At 43.0% G+C, this 19,003-nt stretch overlaps 1 protein-coding gene across 3 annotated transcripts; it reads left to right on the top strand.

Annotated features, from left to right (window-relative positions):
* Positions 1–11,666: 11,666 nt before the first annotated feature.
* Positions 11,667–18,161, top strand: TAC1 (tachykinin precursor 1). Of its 3 annotated transcripts, none has more exons than XM_061469294.1 (6): positions 11,667–11,803; positions 12,473–12,610; positions 12,736–12,832; positions 13,450–13,473; positions 15,136–15,189; positions 17,511–18,161. In XM_061469294.1, the coding sequence occupies exons 2-6, from the start codon at positions 12,488–12,490 to the stop codon at positions 17,558–17,560; spliced, it is 348 nt and encodes a 115-aa protein (XP_061325278.1). In that variant the 5' UTR covers positions 11,667–11,803; positions 12,473–12,487; the 3' UTR covers positions 17,561–18,161. The 3 variants fall into 3 exon arrangements, with proteins under 3 accessions (XP_061325278.1, XP_061325281.1, XP_061325280.1); XM_061469296.1 differs by having other exon boundaries at positions 11,673–11,727; XM_061469297.1 differs by lacking the exon at positions 15,136–15,189.
* Positions 18,162–19,003: the final 842 nt, after the last annotated feature.

The raw sequence follows: 19,003 nt of genomic DNA, 5'->3' as shown, positions 1-19,003 counted from the left end.
TCTCCAGTGTTTAAATGCCATAGGTAACATGATCTTGATTAAGATCACTATAGGATGCCTAAAGCACCTTTGGGGTTGGATTAAAGCTGTATAACTGTATCCATATAATATTTAATTATGGTAAAATACCTTCACACATGCAATGTCTGTATTACATATAAGGGCTGGGAAGCAGGCAGATTCCTGAATTCAGGTACAGAACATAGCCACATACCAACTGTCTCACAGCAAAACGTAGATGCTCACCACCAGGATGTGGGAGAAGAATCAGAGAATGATGCAAATAGATGCCCATTGTGGGTAACTGGTGATAGTCCTGTGGCACGTCACAGTGTGCATCAGAAGGTGACGCAAGACACAAACTCTGGACTCCTGTGGAAGGCAGCTCACCCCTATTGTCATAGGACAAATCACACCCTGGAGTGTCTCCTAAGCAAAACCAGTCCTAAATGCTCAGCTGCAAAATACAGCCACTCAGAAGAGGATGAGAACAGAACAGGAAATTTGTATAATGGATCTTGAAGAAACAGGAAAAGTACTATTGCTCTATGCAATTATAAATATAATAGCTCCTTTTTGGAAAGGAAGAAAAAAGAATCATGTGTCTGTTATTTTTATATTACCCCACTGCTATATTATGTTATATTCAGACCATCTACAACTTGAATGTAATTACCATATACTAGACGGTGATGAACTATCCAAATCATCTGTTTCCCCTCGTGAGTAGAAAGAGTCACCATAACTGCTTCTTTCTCTTGATTGTACTAGCAGCCCTGGACAAGCAATAGTTCTTTACTCTTGAATAAATATATCACAGTAACCTTAATCACTAGTGACACATTGATGTGGCCTAAGTCATGACCTCAAATTGCAAAAGTACTCACTGCCCTCCATCTCTCCTTCTGCCCAGAAAGCAGAGCACTTCTTGAGTTCTTGTTTTGTTCAAGCATCATCTTTCTGTTTATCCCCAACAAAAATATCTTAATTTAAGGGGAAATTCTTGTTTCTGGAAATGTTAAAAACACTTGATTCTCTGCTGATGTGCTAGAGTGTTAAACCAAAATTAGCAGCAGATCTTTGCCACATTAGCCACCACAGCACCAGTTCTGCCCTGGGCTTGCAACAAACAGGTCCTCGGTTAGACTGTGGCACTGGTGTCCAGGCTGAAAAGAGCATGAGCTTCACTCAGCAGCTACCATGCTGCCAGGGACATGTGGGACAACAGTTGCAGGTCAGTAGCAGAAAAGAGGGAGTTAGAGACATGTTTCCCAAACCAATTCCACCTTCTATTTACTGCTTGAGCAATGGAATGTCCAAGTGCATCCCTCTTCACCAGAGAAGAACTTAGGCTGGAAGGTACACCTGGAGGTCATCCAGTCCAGCCTTTCTCAATGCTAGGGTAACTTCACAGTCAGATCAGGGGACAGCAAGCACGCTCTGCACTTCTGAGCCATGGATAGCCTGAGAGTACATACTCTCATGCTTTTCAAACAGTTATTTACATATCATTACATGGAGGGGGATCATCTTCTACAGCAAAGATTCTTCCAGCAGGCTGACTGGGACACTGTAGCTTCTGATCATGGAATCAAAGCTGAAGCACCTCTCAAAACTTTTCTCCAAGTCCCAGACTTTTTTTTTTCCTCCAAAAAATTATCACCTTCTGCATGCAATCCTGAGTTACAATTCTGCCTTTAGCTTTTAACCTGCCTTGCTCTACTTGTTTACTCCTCCAATGCCTTTCAGATTCTCAAAAGGTGGGATTCTCTCTCCCAGTCTGAGACCCATCTAGTGCAAGTACTGGTCCTCAGTACTGGCCATGGAACTGAGGGCAACTTGAAGAAATGTTTTCATCTGTAGGTGTTTTTTATATTTTGGTGACCCTTACCAGCATTTTCCTCCCTCAATAAGCCAGCTCCCCCTCTCCCTTTCTTCCAGAGTTGTCTTCTAGGACACAAAAGATATTGTCTACATACAGGACTGCATGTGGCTGCTTCATGAGGATATTCATGCTTTAATTCTGTTGCCACCTTCTGCTCCTCTGGCACAGATGTCACATCTTTTTCCACAGCTTTTGGGAGTACATGGGGAGTATGGCATTTGGTGAAGATCCTTGGAGACAAAAAGACCCGGAATTGCTTGCAGTGTCACAGCCTCTGTTCTCCAGGCACAGCTACAGAAACAATTACAGACTCACCTCTATTTAAGAGAAGGCACCAAATAATTTTATGCATGTTTTGATTTCAAGAGGATTAAAGTGGCGCTTATGCATGCTCTGGACTGGGGATGCTCTCCTTATCACTGCTTTACTTCCTTGAAAAGTCACACCAAAACAATTTGTTCTCTAAAAAGACATAGAAGAGACAAAATGGCTTTAAAGTAGAAGTAATGATGATAGAGATGGCAAAATTAGTCTAAACCTTAGCTAATATGTTTATTGATGTTTTAAAGAGAAAAGACTTTTATTCACCTGATGTTTGTTTTGCATGTTGTACACTTGACTGTATGTTTAGACCTTGGCTGTATGTCAATAAAAAAGTTGTAATAAAATCACAGTCTGTCAGAGACAAACCTTTGCTTTCATAAAGTTAGTAAAAAAAAATACAGTATAGACTTCGGCTCAGAAAGCAAATGCTGTCATGTTCCATTTTTCTTCAGCAAAATATCAAGGGAAAAGTATAAAAAGTGGAGAAAACCACTAATGTTTAATGAAATACTCAAGAACATACAAAAAACAGAATACGTAATGTGTCCTGAGGTAATAGACCTCAGATCTATGAGTAATATTTTTATCTTTGATGTGTCCAAATATATTTAACATGTTTCTCTTCATTTGCTGCACAAAAAGTGGGGTAAGTTACACAGACTTTGAAATACCATAACTAGTATTTTTATGAATTATATATCAGCACATTCATAAGGAAAGATGTGAACATTTTATGAGCTCAAACTATCTTCGTCCTAAGATAGGGAGGAAACTGTCCACCTCTCAGGTTTTCATCTGGAGCATGTTTATTCAACATACTTCCTTACAGTAGACATCTTTAGTTTGGCATAAATCTTACATTATCCTAATATTATGAACGATTTTACTTGAAAATGGATTAGAAGTGATGCAATAGGAGATATATCAGAGGTACCAATATATCTGCAAAGCTTACCAGCACATGTTAAGAGCATCATCTTTTAGTCTAGTTGCACTAACTAGAGCTTTGCCTGAAGATTGGTGCCTTCATCCTTCCTTTCTAAACATAAGAATATATTACTCAGCAATACGCATAGCAGTTTATGCATTGCCCAGTGAATGCACATCAATTATAGCTGATCCAAATGTAACCTACCTCTCAAATTAGTTAAAGTGAGTGGCACCAATCCTGTCAGCCCTCTGGCAGAGTGGTTGTGGATCTCTGCTTTCAGAGAAAAGCAAACAGCTGATGAGATGCCTAACTTGAAGATGGGCAGGATAAGAGGTTCACACTTTTTATTGACTAACCCCAGACAGTCTCACTCTTTGAGCACTGGATGTTTGAACTCCATTTTCAAACATCTGATTCTTCCTGGTGTTTGTCAGAAGTAGGAACTTGGATTTCATTCCTTTAGGTGCTATACTGAGCAGCTAAAACTTAAATATTGACATCCTTAGTTTTTATGTACCTAAATCCTGTCAAAAAATTAATAGAATTTAGTAATTGAATATGAAAATAACAGGAAGACTTCTCTTCCACAATTTGGAATACATCCAATGTGTGTGATATGGTTCCACCACTTGGAGATAAGCACCATGCCACCTGAATTATGTTTAACTGAATAGCCATTCCTTCCTCACATTCCTAGCTGTGGACAAGCAGTGCTGCCTGCTCACTGCACAGCCAATGCACCCAGTTATGTGTGCAGCTGAGGGTGCAGAAAGCCAAGCAGACTTGCAAGTTGGTAGGTTCTGTGGGAGTTAGCACAGCTGGAGATTTGCTCATCGCTTCTGTCAGAATTCGCTGCTCTAGGTGTCCTGGGAAAATGAGCTGTCTGGGTAACCATTCAGGGTGCTCTTCAATAATCAACACAAACTACCAAGAATATTTGCATGCACATACTACAGTGCACCTGTGAGGGCACTGGCAAAGAGGCAGAGCACAGACCTTAATGGCCAGTGTGAGATAAGTCCTTGTGCATCTTCTGATCAGCTAAAATATGACAACTTTGCCTTGACCGGATAATGCTATGAACCAAGATGAGACCCATCTCTATTGCTGAAAGCGAGAAGAAAGGGGAGGACTTCAGCAGAAAGTGAGATGCCTGCTTGAGTGTTCGTGCCCTCTGTAAGTGTGGCTGGGCTGTGGGCCAAAACAGGTTTTAGACTTGGGAATGACACAGTCCTCTGCTATGTGAAGCCTTGAAGTGATGAAAGCTTTTGTTTCTAGCCAAGTGATGAGCCAGTGATGTTTTCTTACAGGTATACCTAGAAGACTCTATTTCTTACCTTGATTTCAGTACTTCTTATTTTATACCTCAGACTTACAAAGAATTAATTTTCCTTTTAAGACTGGCTGAATTACGCATAGGGCTGCAATTGGCAAGTGTCTCAGGGCAGTCCAGTAATCTCATTTCAGAGGAATGCAAGGCCAGTAGAAGTGAGAACTCTCTCAAAGGCATAGGTGCTTCCAGCTTAACATCCCATTTACCCTTGCTTGTTGGTCTCCATTGACCAGAGGGAGAATCTGGGAGCAAGTCATTATAGTGGGCGAGAAGTGAATGTATGGAAAGACAGCATTGGAAAGAGGCTTCTTACAGAGATCTGACTTTCAGGGCACCACAGGGCACAGCAGCCAGGTCCCAAACACTGAACAGAGTCCCTCTTCCTTAGCCCAACCCAAAGCTGTGTGATGCTCTTGCTCTGTCCTGCAGCCCTTCACAAACACTCTCCAGCTTTCATCATGCACATCAAAAGGAATTCTAGAAGAAAGAGATGCAAATAATCTAAACATAAATCCCAGCATCTCAGGGACTTTGTATTAGGCTGTGGGGGCTGGGGGGGGAGAGAAGGCTTCTTGGATTCCTTGGCCATGGTGGTGATCCCTCAAGACTTCTGTAAGAAGGTGTCTCCCCTCACAGCTTGTTACAGAATTTGTGTCAGATGTGGCAAAGTTTAAAAATTGCTCAAAAGTCAGCATGGAGTGAGTGAGAAAGGGTGACAGAGAGACAGCAAAACCAAGCAGACAAAACAGCCCCACATGAAAAGGCATCCACTAGCAACTCTGACACCTTCCTCCTCAGGACACACATTTGAATTCTGGCATAAAAAGTCCTTCCTGGGTTAGGCAGCTACTTTTGTAAAACTTCTGTGTAATAAATGATCCACATAAATTCATGTCACATTTTATCTCTCCAGCTGAATGATTTGGCAGGAAGCAACCTATTTAAAAATGAATTTGTCACAGACATGAGTTTAGAGCTTAAGAGATTAAAAAAAATACACATAAGATTCAAAAATGGAAGACAAATCAGCCACACCATAGAGAGATATTCTACTTCAAGTGATTATCAAAGCAGCACGAAAGGCTGTCCTTGCTACTTTCTCCCTTCCTCTGCTTTTTTTCTGCTTGAGGACCTGAACTTCTTAGGTCTCCCACTGATTTCATCCTCAGGCAATTTCTTTTTTCTTTATTTCACTTTTAACTCACAATATAAAATGCTGCATCCAACACTAAATTCATGGATGTTTGTTCAAAATATGCCAACTTGTTTTTACAAGTCATTGTACAGGTTTCATTTATGGGTTTAGAAGCAAGTCTCCTAAAAACTGTGGAAAGTCATAAGCAAAATTTTTGAGGACTTCGAAGACTTCTGGATGTGATGAACTTTTGTTGAAGGTATGTGAGGAAGGAGAGAGATGCACTGAGATGCAACAAGTGCAAATAATGAAGAAGGTAGTGTCAGGGATTTGTAAAAGCTGTTTAACATAACTATTAAAAAAATGGTAGTTGTAGTAATAGAATTTATTTAAATTTTGCTGAAATTATACTCTTTTATCCTGCTGATTTCTGAATCTATATTTGTAATGTACTGTTACTGAAAAATATTAATATTCAATGAATATATAACCATATAAATTATCTAGTTTCTAAAATAGGGCAAAAAAGAGGATGATTCATCAGTGTTTGATCCCAAGTTAAGAAACTTTCACTTAAGTGCAGATTGTAGCAGCCATGAGTAGCATGGGAGATTGGCAGATGACCCAGTGTGAAATAAGTCTCATCCTCCCTGGATGAGGTCTGGAAGTAGGTTCTGGAGGCAAGGCTGCCCAACTTCTTCCCCAGGAACTGAGGGCTGCTGTTGCACGTCACAGGGATAAAAGAAGAAGACTAAAGAGTGAATGGAACTGTTGTGTGTCTGTTGCTTTCCCAGATAACCAAGAAGCGCTGCTTCCATGGTGTGGGACTGAGGTTGTTCCTCCTCCAGCATGACCATCCTTCTCCACCACCACCTGTGACAGGAGCCAGCCAGTGCTCAGTGCAGTGAGGACAGGTTCTGGTGACAGGATGAGGTAGAAGATACTTGGGTGTTGAAAATAGGCCAAAGGCCTGGCTTTGAAGATCCATGTGCAAAATTTAATAAGACCAAGGCCAGTCTTCGAGGGGTCTCTGAGAAAAGATTGTCCTTCCTACAGAAAAGCTTTAGAGAAGGTGTGCAAGGGCTAGATTAAAGTCAGCTTTTTGCTTTAACCTGTCGATAACTAAATTTAAACCATCCCTTTATCCTCACAGGTCACTGTGAGGTACTTTTCAAATACACTTGCACAACTGAAGCAAAACACCTTAGAAAGTGAGCTCCAGATTCAGAAGCCTCAGTTTGAATCAAATCAACTCATTTATAAATATATTTGTAATCTAATAAGTATTCAGGAGACAAACAGGGTCTCTGTTTGCATCAGAACAAAGTGATGTCAGCAGTTTTCTTCCAAGAGTGATGAACTTAGTTAATCTGAGGCATCTGCTCCTTGGCTGCTCCGAGTCCTTTGCACTGCAATGGAAGTTCACATTGCAGATTTTTTCTGGTCAGGCACAAACCAGTGATGCTCACAGTCTGCCTCAGCTTCTGGAAATATTTTGTGCCACATCTTATGGCTGTCCCTGGCTGTTCAACTGATGATGGCAAATATGGAAAAGAATGGGTTCATAGTTGAAAGAAACAGACAGCATCTCTGCGAGGCTAATACTGTTCCATATTTGCTATTAAAATGTGTTGTTAGAATGTCATTCACTGATGGTTTCTTTGAATAAAAATGAGCAAATATCACATCTTTCATGTTTCTTGTGAAAACTGCTTGGAGAATTATGATAAGGCATCTCCAAGTAGCTGCAAGTCCAGATCTTCTCCCTTTTGTTTTGAATGAATACAGATCTAGAAATGCCACAAGGGCCCTTCTCCTCACCAGGTTCCCCCCAGCTCTTGCACACATAGCTTTGCGCAGCTTTGCTCCTGTCTCCCTGAGACCTCCAAATGGTTGAGAGTAAATGCCCTTTCTCGTCCAAGGACATGATCTCTCAAGTAGCTCAAGAAGTATTTATTCCTCTTGGAGCTGATTGCCTCTAGAGCTAGTAGGCTGGGAGGGTAGCCTTGCCTGCACTATTTGTTTACATGATATGTTTACATTCAGTATCTTAATACCCTGACATTTATCTTCCTTTCAGCTCATCCCACATCTCATCCATATGCTTAACTTCGTGTGGACAAAAGTGGTCCTCAGATCAGGGTTAAAGAAGCTTAGCCTAGGTAAGTGAGATGTAAGATGCCAGAACAGCAATGGGAGTGTAAAAGATGACAGGGATCAGAAGAGAGGGGAAACCCGTCAACTTTACAAAATAAGAACCAAAGGCCAACATTGCGTTTCCAGCTCTTAGATCAGCCTTGCTTCTGCATATACCTGCCCAGGAAAGAACATTCCTGTGGCAAGAAAGAAAGGAGAACATCTCAATGCTCCCTTTCTTGCCTGCCTGCAAGCCCAATACAATTGAATCAATAACATCTGATTTCACAAGAAGAATAATCTCTTACTCTTTATGGATGGGGAGGAGAGAGGTATGCATGGTTATCACATATGCGTCACATGCATTAATGTGTACAAGCATATGCTCTGAAGATGTACACCTTCATTAAAGGAAAAATTGCGATGAAAAACCTGTAGTGTAATAGTGTAAAATTTAAAATATAGGTGAAAATGATTCATTAACCTGGCCATTTTAATTAGAAAATCAGAACGGTGGTGTGAGTTTTGCTAATTTTTCCAATGCCAATTGGATGTTTTGCTAATAAATAATCTTACAATGTCAAAATCAATCACTGTGTTACAAAGACTCCTCATCTGCGATCAAATTCATTCTCTTTCCCCTGGAGACATGTACCTATAAAAAATTTAAGAGGTCATCAATCACTGTCTCTCTTTCCAAACTTTGTAAAGTTGTATATTTGGAAAGAACATTTCCAGTGTTCTTGTCACAATAAAAATCAGAGCTGAGGTCTGGCATGTTTACAGACAGGATTGCTGTGCTCATGCAGGCTGCATCTCATCTGTAATGTTTGGAAGTTACATGAAATAACTGGTCTGGGTCTGTCTTTGTTATTTGTAGATCCCTAGCAAAGTGATGAAAAAGGAGATCTCAATACATGTGAGAATTGGGGTCTGGGTTTAAGTATGTAGCATATTATTGCATAGCATAAAGCTACTGAAGAACAATGCCAGATGCATTCATTTCATGTCAAGAGCTCTGAAACTGTGTATATTTGAACAATTCAAATTTGCATTCTGCACAAAATCTTACATGGTCACATGCAATTGGCTATTTTCCCATAGCACATTAGCTGTGTGTTGACGGTGTAAGAATCACTTGATAACAGTGTAGCACCCAATATATCCAATATTTTTACTGGAAAACAAAACATCATCATAAAATTCAAATAAACATTTCACAAGGATCATCATGCAGGATGTATCATATTAAACCCATCAAACCCACAATTCTCTCAGTTGTCTTTCATAGCCAATTTCTTCCCAAAGAGTGTTCCATTAGTGTTGAGATTCGGGCCACAATAAGCGCCTTTAATCAGCTCCTAAACCTTGATTAGGGAAATGTCTGGATAAGAACTGCAAAAGCACCTTTCTCTGTCACATCCACAGGAAATGTCAGCCCCTATTGGGTTACCTTGGGTCTAGTGATTTCTTTATTTATGAACAAAAATCTTCATGGTGGTTGTTAGAAATCACAGTCTGACCATAATAGGAGGGCAGGATCTGTGCCCTGGGTGTGGATAGAGCAGGGATATTCAACACAGACATCTTGTACCTGTGTGCTCTCTCACATACTTATTCACAAGGCGACTAGTAACTAGATAAAAAGCCGCTAATATCTTATGTCTGAGTCAGGGGCAATTTTTTGCCAAAGTGAGGGGTTTGTTTTTTGTTTGTGCATAAAGGACATTTAACCTGTTCCAGTGCACCCCTAGGGCAGGGGCAGGGCAGCACAAAAACAGGAGTTTGACCAGCTTCCAGGTCAAGATGTAGCTCTTGCTCCTTTATTTGAGCCTTCTACTTCCTCTTTATATATGTTTAAAAAAGCGAACTTAAAAAGTCTTCCTAGGAATCAGTGTTGCTCATTAGCCAAGAAATCTCACTTCCAGAAAAGTTCATAGCCTAATGTCTGGATATTGCAGGTCAAAGAAAGATTAAGCAGTCAATTTATTTTAGAAACTGAGAAAGAAAAATAAGCTTGACCTATTAGTCATTTTTTTCACTCCCACCCAAACTATTAGAACAGTCTGAAATGAAGTACTTGAATTCATTAAAATCTCTGATTAACAGAAAGGACTCCTTTTTAATTTTCCATCTCTTGGTCTCCCTAAAAAGCAAATCTCCATAATTTTACAGGTCAATCTATGATTACATCCATTTTGATATAATGCTGAATTACAGAACAAATAGGGCTTTTCATTTCAAATTCATCATACTTATAACGGACTCCTGGATGACCGAAATTATCTTCACAGGAAGCTGGGAGTTCTCAGGTTTTCTGTAAAATATAATCTTCATCAACACTCACAGGTTTGGCAAGCCCGGCATGATGTATCTGACCTTCTGCTCCATAGTCATTACAGTGAACAGAAATAGCATAATGAAAAAAAAACAACCCAAAACTACCAGAAAACAATTTTCCTTCAAGGGTTTTCAAAGTTCACACATCAAAGGGAATGCTGCAGAGCTGCAGAACAAAATGCTGATGGAATGGATTCCCAGAGTTGGCTGGCTTGTTGATGGAGAGAATGAGGGGCGTTCATGCTGTGCAAGGTCTCAGTAGGGGTGCCTAGAGTGGGAGCTTGGGCTATATGAAGTCCTTCACCAGGCTTCTCCAAACCACACTTTTTCTCAGCCACCCTCTCAAGCGGTCTGTGTTGACTTCAGAGGGACCCTCGGATCATTAGGCCACAATCTTATTTATGTGCAGAGTGTCTATAGACCTCCCAGTGTAGGGAAGCAGCTCATGCTTGGCTGTTCTTTGGATAATGCTTCAGGTCCTGAGGAGTATTTCTGGTCAACAGGAAGTCCTGGTATTAATTGTTCCTTTATTTAGCAAAGAAGGTGCCTGCCCCTCCCTGTGTGCACAGTTATATGCCAGTGAATGGTCCTTGCAGAGAAGGTTTACCACTGTGAGCAAGGCCACCTTAATGATAGCAACCTAAAGCAAGCAGGTACCAGCGAGATGATTGCAGCTCCTGAGCACTCCTTTCTCAAAAGAAGCACTCTTAGCTCCTGTTAAACTGCTCAGTGTCTGATTTAGGCTGTGGTACCACACACCATGACAACGCAGGTGCTGAGGGACAACCAAAGTTAACTGAGAAGACTCGCGCACAATTGACCTTGGAGAAAAAAACACGAAATAAAAGTGAAATGGAGGATAACCTCAATAGTTATCTGAGCAGAATGACAGCAGCAATGCAAGGCTGTCGTAGGGGAAGGATGAAGGCAGGGATGTGCTGCTGGAGAGACTGGCTCATTTCCACTGAAGGCATCAGCCCCATCAAAGCAGCCAGCCTGGCTGTGCGTGCCGGCTGCCTTGCGCCGATAGACCCTCAGCAAGAACACACACGAGTGCTCCCCTGCTCCCCAGAACTGCACCCGCTGCTCCCGCCACGCTCCCCCCTGACCTGTCTGGCAGGACCTCGCCCGGGCACGGCCGACAGGCCACTGCCTGGTCCGCCAGTCACCGCTCCCTGCTTTGGGCTGTCCCCGCTCACCCGACCCCTACCCACAGCTCGCCGCGGGAACTAGCTCTGCCTTCGGTGCAGGGACGCGGGGAGAAGCGAAAAGCGGTATCTGCATCCTTACATCCACATCTGCACCCTGTACCAGCACCCCCGCAGCCGCAGCCGTCGCCCGGGCGCGCCTTGGCACCGGCCGGGACGGGGCGGTGCCGGGGGCCCGGAGCTGCAGCAGGAGGGGAGGTGGACGGCACGGGACGGGGCAGGAAGGGACGGGACGGGGCGGGAAGGGACGCGACGGGACGGGACGGGACGGGACCGGCCACCCCGTGCTTCCGGCCCCGAGCAGCACCGGAGGCGCCGCGGGAGAGGGGGCGGGGGCCGCTCTGCGGGGCGGGGTCTGTCGCGGGGCTGGGACGATAAAACCGAGGGTAATTTCATTTAGGCAAATGAGGCTGCCTCGGCCCTCCCCGTCTCCAGGTATATAAAGTGGGGAGCGTACCCGCAGACGGCTAATGCGCACGGAGAGCAGCGCCCGCCCTCCCCGGTACAGACGGTGCGTGTGCCTCCGGGATCCTGTCCGTCCCTGTGTACCTGTATACGTGAGGATGCGCTTGTCTACATGTTTGGAGCGTGTGTCTACCTGTATGCGTATGTGGAGGGGTCTATATGTGTATGCGTCATTGGGAGGGTACCTAAACATGCTTGTGTGACCACACGGGTGTGTGTCTGTATGTGCAGGCGTGGTTTTGTGTCTGTCCCGATCTGTGTACCTGAATGTGCAAAATGTACCTCTAGATACGTGTGTCTGTGTGTGTTTAGAGAGCTGTGTCTCTGGGCAGATGTGTTTATAACTAGATGTATACGTACCTGGGTTTATGTGTGAGTGGGGTGAATTTGTGTGTGTGTGTGGGGGGGAAGGTGTGAGTACCTAGACGTGTATCTGTGTGTGAGGGTGTGTTTATGTATAATTCTAAGTGTGGAGGTGTACCTCTGAATGTGTGTGTCTGTCTGTATGTCTACATCTAACTGCACATCTGTATGTGTGGGGTCGATGTGTATCTGGAGGTGTATGTAGCAGTCGGTGGGGTGTTGTGGGTGTGCAACGACGTGTGTGTATGTGGGAAGGAGCGTGCATCGTGGGGGGAAGGTGAGTGTGTGTGCAGGGCCATGTGTGTGCATGCCCTCAGGCTGGTGCCGGTGCTTCACCCTCTGCCTCCCGCAGGACGTCGAGGCGGCGATGAGACTCCCGCTGGCTTTCGCCGTGCTCCTCCTGGCCTCGGCGCGGGCGCTGGCCGAGGAGATGGGCGCCTCCGACGACCTCAGCTACTGGTCCGACTGGTCCGACGGTGACCAGGCGAAGGTGAGCCCCGGCGGGCGCTGCGCGGCCCGGGTACCGGTGTCGGGAGCGGCCAGGGCTCCGAGGGCACTGGCGGTTGCGGGGTGGGGAGGGGTCCCCTCTGAGCGCCGGCCCCTGTCACCCCGCAGGAGGAGCTGCCGCTGCCGCTGGAGCACTTCCTTCAGAGGATGGCCCGGAGACCCCGACCCCAGCAGTTCTTCGGCCTCATGGGCAAGCGGGATGCTGGTGAGCAGGGCGGGGGGGGCGGGCTCCCTCTCGTCCCCCCACATGTCCCTTCTCCTTGTGCCACCCCAGACCTTACAACGGTTACCACTCGGGTTCAGTGTGATAAACCTTTCCCCAAAGGTGCCATGCAAGGTGTCTGGGTACATGTTTCGGTTTTTGCAAGTTTAATACCAGATAAATTCACTAATCGGGAAAGAGTAGGCTTCACATCAAAGTGCTCGGTGCACACCAATTACAGCATGTAAATACCAGTAAGGAGTATTGCAATAATTCATGGGTCAGGAATTGGTCATGCCACTGAATTGCCCAAATGTGGATATCTGTTGTATATACAATTATTGCTGTGATTTCTACATGTTTACCAGTACAATAATCGATCTAAGAAACTGGAGCTAAACAGTTCTAAATTGTGTGGGTTTAGCTAAACAGGTTTTTGTACTCATTTCAAAGAGAAATGCAGTTATAAATGATCACCTACATGGAATATGTGAACAGCAGTTTCTGTATTTGATTCTTCCAAGCATTGCAGTAGCATTTGTATATGCCAATCCTTTCTCAACAATTCTTTTTTCCTTTTTTTTTTTTTTTTTTCCTCTTTCCTTTCCTCTTCCAAACAGGATATGGCCAGATCTCTCATAAAAGTAAGTTTTAAAAAAGCAAATATCTGAAGTATTTTTAAACATATTCATATATTTAAATGAGGAGTAGGGTAGTTGAGGGGATTAGTTAGAAGGTGATTGGGTTCAGCTAAGGACTGGCAGCACCAGTGGTGGAGAAATACTCTGTTAAAGGATTTGCGCACACACACACACACACACACACTCCCATACAGCCATGAGCCTATACATCATCTGAGCTGCCACAAGCTTTGAGATTTCAATTCACATAATGTGTGGATGTTGCAGCTCTCTTATTTCCCCAGGGGGGTATTCTGTGAGCCTTTCTCATAGGCAAGGCAGGCTTACTGCCAGACTTGGAGAGGAGCAATTAAGATGGCGAGATCTGGAAAATTAGAATAGCGAATTCCCAAATCCCCAGGAATGCTTCCATGGGAGAGCCCATGTCATCGCATATGAGATACTATATCCATGCTCTCAGTGTTGTCTGGGTGGGAATCAGACCCTCACTAACAGCAGGGGTTGATTGATGACGTGCTGCCATATAAATAACACATCTTGCCCTGTTAATAAGTGTGCCTTGTTTTCCATCTGGATAACAGTAAGTGGGAGATGTTACCAGCAGAGTGGTGTTCCCTTGTTGTGCACAGGGATAATTTTAATCTCTAAATTTGTCTGAAGGTGCTCAGACAGCTGCTAGAAGACTTAATAAGAAAAACTGATCTCATATTCTGAGACCTTCTCTGTCCACAGGGGTCAGTAACTGTCCCAGTGTTCTGTTAGGCACAATGTCTTATCACTAGGATTATGTATTGGAAGACCAGTTAAAGAGTCTGAAATAAAGCTCATGTCAGATAACCTGCCACCTAAAGTAAAAAATGATAGTTTTCTGAAACTGCTTCAGCTTGAATTAATAACTGTGAAGTCTGAGGGTCATTCGTCTTAGCGAAGCAAAATTCTTTCCAAAGAGAAACTTCTAAGTTTGCCTCAAAAGTCAGCTTAGAGAAAGAATGTTTGTTTTTTTTTCCTCTTTATCTGAAACTATGGCTAGCCCTGTACCTGATACATGCTGTAGACCAAAACTTGAAGTAATTAATCCTCTACTCATCCAGTGCCTCTAGGAGTACTAATGGGACAGGGAGGTAATATCTGAACTCATAAATATTCCAAAAATAGAGCCAGACTGTCTAGCTCGGACATGTCCAGACGGAGTCCTGTTTGCTTCCCCTTCAGTAAGGGCTCTGCCTGACCTGTGACGAAGATTTTTCTTCCACATTAGAGAAAAAACCATGAACAGGTAGAAGAGAGACATCACGCAGATGCAGGCTATACCAAGACACTGCCTTCTTGTGCCTTTGCTCAAATCAGTAGGAATTGCTCTACGAGAGGAATAAGAAACAGTTCTTGGCTGTTGTTTTTCCAGTCTAATTAAAAAAATAAAATAAAACCATAAACCAAAACAGAGTCTAATTTAATGAGGTGTTCACCAACTGGCCTGTGCCTTGGTCTAACCTGTTTAGTCTGATTAATCAGACTGATGTTCATCCTCTGTTGTTCAAGTGGTGTGAGCAACTAGTCTGAGAGATGAACAGTTTTGGAACCTGTGTCTTTCTTCCCATAAGAACACATTATCTAAAAGCCTGCCTATTTAAAATGTATTAAAACATGCCCAAATATATTTTTCAGGGCATAAAACAGACTCCTTTGTTGGACTTATGGGCAAAAGATCTTTAAATTCTGGTATGTATATGACTAAATCTGGTACTTGATGATATACAGCCTCTTCATTCTGTTGCCTCTTTGTTCTCTCCCAGCAGATGGAAGAAGCAGACTTTATATAGTGTAGACCTAGGGTTCTCTGAGAAAGGATCAGGATTTTCTCGGTTAACAAGGATGTTTCAGAGTCTGCTTCAGTGCAATGGTCCAGGTGATCAGGCTGGTCTGAGCAGCTAGCAAGGTAGAAGTCCCCAGGGTGTTTCCCTTAGTGCCCTGTCCTTGCCAACATCATGTTTGCCTGAAAATGTAAGGCTAATTTAAGATTGTGATCCCAAACCAGAGATGTCCTGAGGTAAAGGGATAACCTTTTCATCTCTGAAGATGATTATTCCTCAAACTTAGAGCAGAATGTGGAAGAGCAGAGATCTGCCATTAATACCACCTTGTTCTGCAGGTCAAGCTGTTAAGCATTCTCAGCCTCTTCTAGCTTTTCACTTTACGTAATAGCTCCCTCCTCCCCCCCAACCCAGGGAACAAGCATTTTAAGCTTTGAACTGATACTGTGATTTTGTGTTATTTTCCCATAGTATTCATATAGGGCAGAATCCTCCCTCATGTGCACAACCCCTGTGGTACCATCATATTTCCAAATACGGGGGGGGGGGGGAGCTATGGGGCTGTACAGAAGAAAACCCTCACTGTGAGCCATAAAGTGTCAGTTAATTCCCCAGAATAGAAATTACAAAAATTTAAAAACCCCTAATATGTATTTCACGTCTCTGAAACAGTTCTCACAATTTTGTTAAATGGATGATAAAAGTTAAATTACTAGCTGACACCTTTATATTATGTGGATACACACTGTGATCTATATTCTGCAATTATGGTTGTCAGTAACTTTTATTTTCAATTAAACCCTGTTCAGACTAGTAATATTGCTCTCTGCATCATCTTGCAAATTGCTATGTATCATGAATAATTTTGTACAATCTTATCTGTGATGGCAATAGCTGTTAAATGCATAATACCTGTAAATATATCTGCCATTACAAAAGTAAATAGCCTGGAAGTAATAAATTTGGTTTGGTTTCCACTGGGATTACATCTATATTAATATGAGAATGTAAAATACAGCAGATGTTTAAAAAAGGCAAAGATTTTATTGCTCTGATTTCAAAATTGCTGGTATAGTCATTATACTGTTGTGTGGTTTGTATAACAAAGGGGAATAATGAAGTTTTACCCTGCTGGGCTATGTAATACCTGCCTGACAGGTGAAACTCGAATTCACTGCTTTTCTGCCCAATTCCCCGAGAGGAAAATGGTAACAATTTTGTTGTGCTCCTCTGGAGGAGAAAATAAGTCCTAAGGACTGCGTAATCAAAGCAAGAGCAGGAGTACATGCAAGGGCTGTCGTTGCTTCTCCCTACTGGAAGACATTTAACTGGACAAGACCTTTTCTTGGTGCCGTGGTTTATTTCTGCAGAAGGCCCCCGAGTGCCCTGGCAATGTGTAGGAGGTTATGGCACCCTGCTGCTGGGTGTGAGCATGGTGCTGATTTAAAGCCTTGTGTGACAGAGCAGGGCACTGGGATGCTGGTGTCTCAGTCCTTGGGTCTGACACTGACTGTCTCCCAGGCTGTGAAGTCTGTTGTATGAATACTTCAGGTAGAAGCTAGGAAACAGTCACAGGTACAGTAAATATACTGTAACAATCCATATGGGGGAAGCTCAACTCATTTTGCATTTATCGCGGTGAAAACTGAAGCATTATTAGTTTAAATGTGTCACTGATCCAAAATTCCAGCTCCCTGCAGAATGCAGTGCTGGATCCCCCCAAGACTAGCTATGTGTTTGCATGTAATGGCTAGGCAGGCATAAGTTCTGTGAAAGTAATTCTCCCTTTGGGTGGAGGCAAAGATGATTCCGGTGACCAGCTACACCACCTGATGGTCAGGCTCTGCCCAAGAAAGGCTGTCTGGGTTTCCCTCTCATTTTAAAAGAGCAAAAAGGAGAGATAAACTGCTACTAAATGTTAAATATGTTACTGAAGCCTATTTTAGGCTGCAGTAAGTCCACTGCAGGGTATTCTGAGGTTTGCTTAGCTCCTGCTGCAAAGTTTAGTAAAAGGTATCATCAATGCAGGGATTGTGGACAGGGAGGGTTTAAACCTGGCAAAGAGCTGACTGTGCAGGACAGAAGGTGGACGTGTCAATGCAGAAAGGTTCTACCCACTAACTGATCTGAGTGCTCAGATCCCATCAGTTAGGTGGTTTCCTGGCAGGTAAAGAGGCTCAGAGTTAATAGGCTGCACCATTTGCTTCATTCTGCTTCATTTTTTTGCAGGATCCTCTGAAAGGAGCATAGCACAGAATTACGAACGGAGGCGTAAATGAGACATCGCCATGTATTATTTATTAAACTTCATTTGTTCTAATGGCCAATGCAGTGTAATATAAACTAACCACTGTATGGAATAATTATTTATTTAATAATAACTGATGGGTTGGTTTCTGTTTTGTTTTGGGGTTTTGTTTTTGAGTTGTACATTCAATAAAATGATTATTTTTCACATTGTGGCAGTGACACATGTTGTGTAGGTGAGTTGTGGTTCCAAAAGGACCAGCAGCCCTGGTGACGTCTCACAACAAAGCACATCATTTGATATGACCCGTAAAGTTATGTTCACTAAACGAAGAAAATATTCTTTTGTTCATTGAAAGCGAGTCTTATCAGCTTCACAGCCAGTGCAGAACAGAGCTGATGTACAGTCTAGTGCCTCAATTTGTTTTCATGGTTTATAATGTGCTGTAATTTCCATATCAAAAAATATATTTGTATCATTGCAGCATGCTTTATGTTTGTGACTACGTATCTATATATTTTAAAAAGGGGGTGGGTAAGGTCAAATGGGAATCCAAGGTCTTCATTTCATAGTCTGGAATTTTATGATAGTAACATTTTAAATAAAAACTGCTCTGGGGCTTTTGCAACATACTTTCTCTGGTGACAGTGATGGAGTTATTTCCCACCTTGGTCTGGAATGAGACTTGGACCCAGGTCACAGTGGTCTGAAGCTGGAAAGAAATAACAAATTACTGACTTCCTTTTGCAGGGAGGCTGTAAGCATCCTAGTGGGTTTGGCAAATGTCTGGGAGATTTGCTACTGGAGGCAAGCATTCCTGGCATTGCTCCAGGTCACACAAGGTGCTATCCATACTAGACATGATGGAAATCAAGAAGTGTGTTGTCTGAATGAAAAGGGCACAATGTAACCCCCCGCTCCAAGTGGAATAATTTGCTGTGGAATGCATCCACTATTGCAGGTTCATTACTTGAAAGCCAACCTTTCAAGAAATTCTAGACCTCAGGTTTGCAATAGAAGTACCTATTGGCTTGAATCCACACAATAAAAGAGAAAAGATGTGAGTGGAATTATCTTTTTAATTAAAAAGTCAGGTTACTGCATATCCAGGACCATCCCAAAATGCTATATACCTCTTACCAGATGCCAAGGCATCTGGAGATCTGTATTCTTTCCACCTGCTAAAAGCTATTCTCTGATGCTATTATATAAGCTTTCATCACAGATGAATCAGCAGTGAAAACAGCATGTACAAATCAAATTTCAAACTAAGTAGTACAAAGCACTTAACTTGTTGTTTTCCATTTTGGAAGTGAACTCAGCAGCCTCTGTTTTCAAGTTTACCTGGAGCATCCCATAACTGAACCTGTTAAGAGCAGGTGGGCATCAGCTCTCCCTCCTGATAGGTTAGGATCAGTGCCTAAGCCTGCACATGGTTAAAACAGACCCCACTTCCACCCAAGTAGGACTGGCT

Source organism: Pezoporus flaviventris, unplaced genomic scaffold (genome assembly GCF_033815535.1).
Source record: "Pezoporus flaviventris isolate CSIRO_AGI_PZ_B2104156 unplaced genomic scaffold, CSIRO_AGI_Pfla_v1 ptg000055l, whole genome shotgun sequence".
NCBI lineage: Eukaryota > Metazoa > Chordata > Aves > Psittaciformes > Psittacidae > Pezoporus > Pezoporus flaviventris.
The sequence above is the reverse complement of the archived record's forward strand: the minus strand, read 5'-3'. Positions and strand labels throughout refer to the sequence as shown.